This window comes from Grus americana, chromosome 19, assembly GCF_028858705.1.
Source record: "Grus americana isolate bGruAme1 chromosome 19, bGruAme1.mat, whole genome shotgun sequence".
Taxonomy (NCBI): domain Eukaryota; kingdom Metazoa; phylum Chordata; class Aves; order Gruiformes; family Gruidae; genus Grus; species Grus americana.
In genome coordinates this window covers 241,082-247,419 of record NC_072870.1, presented here as the reverse complement: position 1 = coordinate 247,419, position 6,338 = coordinate 241,082, and the positions used below count along the sequence as shown (strand labels likewise).

Here is a 6,338-nt window from a genome sequence, read left to right as displayed (position 1 = left end):
CCAAAGGCTCTTCCTATGCAGAGCCACCCCGCACAGGACCGCTGGGAGGAGGAGACCTGAGCCTCCGCACCAGGTGCACCCCAGCACTGGGCACCCCAGGGATGCTGGGTATGTCAAGGGCGGCCAGAGCTGCAGCCAGTGGCCCTGAGGCTGGACCAGCCGGCCCTAGGGCAGCCCCAGAATGTGCAGGAACCTGCGGGCACAGGCTGTGGGAGGTCCCGTTCCTGCTCTGTCCCTGGGAAAGGGGGGGCATAGGGGCATCTCCCTGACGCCGCCAGTTCCCCCAAAAGCAGCAAACTGGCACCACCTGTTTGAGTCCTGTTGGCACCTCGCTGCTCTCTGCGAGCCTGGGGTTGGGGTCCCCCAGGGTGGACCTCCTCCCACCACCCCTGCCTGTCCCCGGGTGGGGTGGTCAGTGTGAGCCACTCCTGCTGGGGTCCCCAAACTGTGGTGTCTGCTGGATCCCCAGCCCCGGTGCTGCTGCTGCCCCAGTGACCCCCAGGTGTGACCCTGCAGCTGGGGCTGCCCTGCTGTGTGCTGCCCAGGAGAGCACCCTGATGTGACGTCCACAGGTGTGACCCCCCCCAAGGTGAAGGACCCAAGCTGAGCCACAAGTGTGAGCCCCAGGTGTGATCTCCCCTTGCTGTTATTCCCAGGTGTCACCTCCTCCTGAGGCCCCCCAAGTGTGATCCCCCCAAGTGTGACCCCCCCAGATGTGATCCCCCCAGTCGTCAGGCCCCCTAGGTGTGACCTCCAGGTGTGAGACCTCACGTGCTCTGCTCCGGTGACTCCCCCCCCTTTGACCCTCCGCAGCTGTGCCCCCTCTTCGGTCTTACTCGCCCCCCCCCCCCCGCGGTGTGAGACCCCATGTGTTCCCCCGCTCAGCGTGACCCCGACGTGTGACCCGGTGCCCCCCCCCCGGCTGTGCCCTCCCAGTCGCGCCCCCCGGATGCCCCCGCGCCCCCCCCGCCCCGCCCCGCTCCGCGCATGTGCCGCTCCCGCCCCTCCCCCGTGCGGCGGCCGGACCCAGCGGCGGCGGCGGGGCAGGATGAAGGACCGGACCGGGGAGCTGCGCGCTGTGAGTGGGGGTGCCGGCTGCGGAAGGGGGGCTGGGGGGGTGCGGGCAGCGCCTCTGCCCTTCCCCGGGGACCGCCCGGCGCCAGCTTGCTCCCCCTCCCCGGGCTGGGGGCCGGCATGCCCCGAGCGGCGGCGCCGGGGGAGGCTGTGCGGGGGCGGGGGGGGGCCGGGGCCGAGCCCCCCCCGACCCTCGCGGGAGTGTCGGGGCGGGAGTGGGGTCCTCAGGGCAGCGCCCCCCTTCCCTCCCCGCGGGCCGCTCCGGTTCCTCCCGGCGCCGGGCGGCTGCGGCTCCCGGGCGGGCGGTGCGAGCCGCGGGCGCTGCCCTGCAGGACCCCATCTCCCCCGGCAACGGGTGACCGCCTGCCCGGAGGGTCGAGCCGGCTGAAAGCGATCCCGGCTGGGGGAAAAAAAAAAAAAAAAAATGTTTATTTTTATCCGGAGCAGGGAGGGCAGCGCCCGGCGGGGATGCTGCGGGCAGAGGATGCCCCCGGGCAGCAGGGCCCTGCCCGTGCCGTGCCGGTGCACACCCGGGGCCGTCTCCCGCCCCGGCCGCCCTGCTCTGCACCCATTTTGCTTTTTCATCCTCCTGGCTCTGCTGATGTCATCTGGCCTGGGAAGAGCCGGGGGCCGCGCAGCCCTTCGGGTGCCGCCTTGCCGGGGGGATGCCAGCCCGTGCCCGCGGGCCCCTGCCCAGCGCTGCACCCCCCGCCCTCCCCCGCTGCCCCCCGCCACCCGGGCCCGGCACCTCCGCTGCCGCCGCAAACGGCCGCTCGGCGCCCGGTGCCGTGACCCCGGGGGTCCTGCCGAGGCCGCGGGGATGAGCGGGGGCTTCGGGCCCTGTCTGCGGCTGCAGCCTGTCCAGGGGGAGCGCCCGGTGGCACCGCGCTCTGTCCCCCCGGTGGGACACTCGCAGCCCCTTGGGGACCCCCCGCGGGTCAGGGGGGCTTGGCCAGGGGAGCACGGGCAGCAGCTTTGATGCGGAGCCCCTTGCTGCCCCTTCGCTGCCGGTGCCGCTGCCTGCTAGGGACCGTGGCGTTGTCACCACCCGTGTGGGCACCGGGACCCCGGGACCCCCTCGCTCACACTGGGGGGGTGGGGTGGGGGTGCTGCCACCCACAGTGCGGGGCCAAGCTCTGCAGCATGCGGGGGGCAGCAGAGATGCCTGGGGGGCCAAGAGCCTGAAATCCCAGGGTGCTGCTCCAGCATCCAGCCTCCCGTCTCGTGCCATCGCACCAGAGCTTGCTTTGCTGCTTTTCCTTGGTGGTTTTTTTTTAATTACTTCACTATTGGGTCTGTCGAGCCGTCTGGGAGGTGAGCGGAGAGGGAGGCAAGCGGGGACCCAGCTGCGCCATCTGCGCTCCATCCCAGAGGGGTGACCTGCGGGAGGGGAGGGGGTGACCCAGACGTGGAACGAGGGGTAGCGGGGACGACTGTGGGTGCCCAGGCTGGCTGGTCCCTACAGAGACCCCACCAGATTTGGTTTCGGCCGGCAGTTTGGCTCAGTCTGGAAAACATCAAGAGGATGGAGCTGGGGTGACGCCAGCGAGGGGCCGAGGGGGTGGCTGTCGATGCTGGAGGAGGAAGGGGCTATATAAAGAACAGCACCCCCCACCCTCCGCTCAGCCGGAGTGCCTGGAAGGCACCCAAACAGGGGGCTCTTTCTCCACCAACAGCACAGACTGTGAAATAGGATTGGAAAATAGGCTTTTTAATAATAATAGTAAAAACCAGCCTCGTGAATGTCCTCTTGGCAGCTGATGCTGGCTGAGAAATGATGCCATGGAGTATTTTAAAATCTCTCCATTCCTTTAAATATGTCTTAAGAAAAATAAAATGCGTTTTCACCCCACTTGCTGATGATCCTTATTCATCAGCCTAACGCCGAAGGGTGCAGCATCCTCCCCGGGGCTCCCTGCTGCATCCCGGGGCTCCTGGGCATGGATGTCTGCTTTGGAGCATCTGGATACCCCGGAGCTGAGCGGATGGCCGTGCCGGGGCAGGGCTGCAGGGAGCGGGGCAGTGTGCATGGGAAATGTGGATTTACAGCCTTGGTGGTGGCAGTCACCTGGGAGGAGCAAGATGCTGCAGTGGACGAAGTATAGGGAGTGTTTGGGCTTGTTTTTTCTGTGCTGCCAGTAGCCAGCTTCATTAACTGCCTGGGCCAGTTTCTTCCCATTTTAATATAGTATCTGAATTCTGCCAGGGATTATAAAAAAGAAGAATTTTTTTTTTTTTTAAAGATTTGGCTTTATTGGAGTCAAGGAGGGGGTGCTGGGCTTTCACTGCTGTGCAGAACAAGAGCTTCTCATGTCTTAATGGGATTTTTAAAATGGTACTTGAAATTCAAAATGCTAATCCTGTGTCTTTTCTGAACCTTGGCACTCCAGTTGTGTTCAAACTCACTGCAGCTTATCTAGTGCCCTGGGGGTGATGGTGCCCCCAGGCCAGCTCTGAACCAGGGACAGGAAATTTAGCTTACGCCTGAAAAATGTCCTCTTATTGTGGAGGAGGAGCAGCCGAGGCCTGGCTGAGAAGGCTGCCCGGAACGAGACCAGCAGAGCTTTGGTCTCAGCTGCTCCTGGGTAGGTGCCACGGCTCTGGCCACGGGTGGCATTTCCTGCCCATCCGGAGCGGGGTTGGAGCCGGTCCCCTTCCCCGAAACCCCCAGAAGCAGCTCCTCCTGCTGCAGTTGTCCCTATGCAGTGTTGGTGACAGAGCAGAGATAGGACAAAAATTATCCAGAAAATAATTTATTTTGCTTTTGGGACAGTCTCTAAGCTGCTGCTCCCTGTGCTCCAGGCACCTAAAATGTCTTTAGTCTCTGCTTGTGTTGTATCCTCCAAAGCTTGAGCGGAGCTGGGGCTGAGGGTGCTGCATTATAAAGAGCCATCAGGTGCCGTGGATGGAGGAACAGCCTGAAGCTCTGCTCAACAGATGAGGGCTTTGCTGTCCTGGCTCAGCGGGGTATCACGGCCAGGGACAAGATGGTGTGTGCATGCAGGACTGCAGGGGTCCCACGCTGCTCCATCCTGCCTGAGAGGTGGCAGCTCAGTTTGGGTGAGACATTGGATTTCCAGGGTGTGAGACGGGTCTAGACAGTAAAATAATTATGAATGATGTTTTGAGAGAGAGCAGGAGGAAGTGAGAGAGCTGTGCAAGTGTCATAGGATCACAGAGTGGTTTGGGTTGGAAGGGACCTCCAAAGATCATCCAGTCCAACCCCCCCTGCCGTGGGCAGGGACATCTTCCCCCAGCCCAGGTTGCCCAAAGCCCCATCCAGCCTGGCCTTGAACACTGCCAGGGAGCCAGGGGCAGCCACAGCTTCTCTGGGCAACCTGTGCCAGGGCCTCACCCCCGTCATGGTACAACATTTCTTCCCGATGTCCAACCTGACCCCACCCTCGTTCGGTTTAAGACCGTTGCCTTGTGCTGGGGACCCCAGAGCTGGGTGCAGTGCTCCAGGGGGGTCTCAGGAGAGCGGAGCAGAGGGGGAGCATCCCCTCCCTCGACCTGCTGGCCACGCTGCTGGTGATGCAGCCCAGGAGACGCTTGGCTTTCTGGGCTGCAAGTGCACCTTGCCGGCTGATGTCCCATTTGTCACCCACCTGTATCCCCCAGTCCTTCTCCGCAGGGTGCTCTCCCTCCCTCCCTCCTCCCCCAGTCTGTGCTGGTGCTGGGGATTGCCCTGACCCATGCGCAGAACCTTGCACTTGGCCTGGTTGAACTTCATGATGTTCACGTGGTCCCACTCCTCCAGCCTGTTGAGGTCCCTCTGGATGCCACCCCTTCCCTCCAGCGTGTTGGCTGCACCACTCAGCTTGGTGTCATCCACAAACTTGCTGAGGGTGCACTCGATCCCACTGTCTGTGTCGTTGATGAAGATGTTGAGCAGGCCACGGAAGTGGCGTTTGGCAGTTGCTGGTCCCAGAGTGCCCCGTTTCCAGCAGGACTCTATTCCCTGCACTTACTCCCCGTTGCTGAAGCAGTGAGATGGTGCCAGGCGCAGCAGGCTGCTGCGAAGTGCCTGCCTGGGCCAGGAGAGGGGCTTTCAAGGGGACACGGGCTGGAGGGGCGTGGGGGGAGCTGTGGCTGGGTGGCCCTGGGTGGTTCGAGTCAGGGTTGCTGTTGATGGAGGAACTCCATGTGCTTAGCATTACTGGCTGTTAAGAAATGTGTGGCTGGGTGATTTTGGGAGGATGGGACTCTGCTGTCCACATTTCATACAGCCAATTAGCAGAATTTCCAATAGTTACCAATTTTCAGTGACTGTAGCAGTTGCTGGGCTCTAATTGGGCTGGGAAAGACCACTTATCGGTTGACAGATCCTCTCCCAGTTCCCTGCCAGACAGCGCTGGCCTGATGTTTTATCTTGCAATTATGCGATGGAAGCGTTCCTTGAGATGCTAGGGTGGACACTGCCCAAATCGTGTGTTTGGGCGTGGTGGGGGGAGGTTTGGCAAGGCCAGTGTGCTTGTGGGATGGTGTCCAGGCCTGGCAGGTTTCAGTGCTGGCAGAAGCTCCCTCAGTGTGAGAAGGACCTTCTTCAGAGTGGTGACAGGAGAAGGAGGACAGTTTGGACCTGGAGGTCCCCCGCTGCATCCCAGCACAGACCTTGTGTGGTGGGACTGGTTGTCTGTCTGAGACTGGGCGGTTGCAGAGGTGTTTGTAGGATCGAAGCCTCAGCGGTTGCTTGCAACAAAGCAAGTGTACAAAGTGATGGTCACATTCCTGGTGACCTTCCTGTCGGGTCTAAAGGCTTGCCTTGCTCAGATTGAGAATTATCCCTCCTGGGTTTGAAGAGTTGCTCTTTATTTCATGTCCAGCTTTTGTTTCTCATCTTACCTCATGTTTGAGTGAGGAGCTGTTTCCAACCCACGGCAACGGGAGGGGCATGGATGCAAAACGAGACCTGCTTTTGCACATCTCCAGCTTGTAGAAATGATCAAAATGGTTTTGCAGGGCCCTTTTCTCCTGTGCCTGTCGCTCCTCTCTGGCAGCCGTTTCCAGGTGCCTTTCTCCAGCAACGTCCATGCGTTTGTGCCATGCTGCCGTCCTCCCCAGCCAGCTGAACCCCCCGGCTCCTGCCTGCCTGTCCAGTCCCTGTTGCCAGCGCTGCCTCCTGCCCGTGGGAGTTGCGGGGAGGTGTGCGTTAAAAATAAAAGGAGAGAGAAAGTGAGGTCGGCTCCAGGTCTGACTCCGTGGATCCATCCTCTTCCTTCCTGCAGCAGCTGAAATCGGCAGCGCGGCCCTCCGGGACATGC

General features: G+C 61.7%; 1 protein-coding gene across 2 annotated transcripts in view; it reads left to right on the top strand.

Moving 5' to 3' along the window:
- The first annotated feature begins 995 nt into the window (after positions 1-995).
- The window catches only part of STX1A (syntaxin 1A), a 97,115-nt gene continuing 91,772 nt past the window's right edge, over positions 996-6,338 (top strand). For both annotated transcript variants that reach the window (XM_054847718.1, XM_054847719.1), the window contains exon 1: positions 996-1,078. In XM_054847718.1, the coding sequence (XP_054703693.1) occupies positions 1,049-1,078 (30 nt within the window). In that variant the 5' untranslated portion in view covers positions 996-1,048. The remainder of the gene's footprint in view (positions 1,079-6,338) is intronic.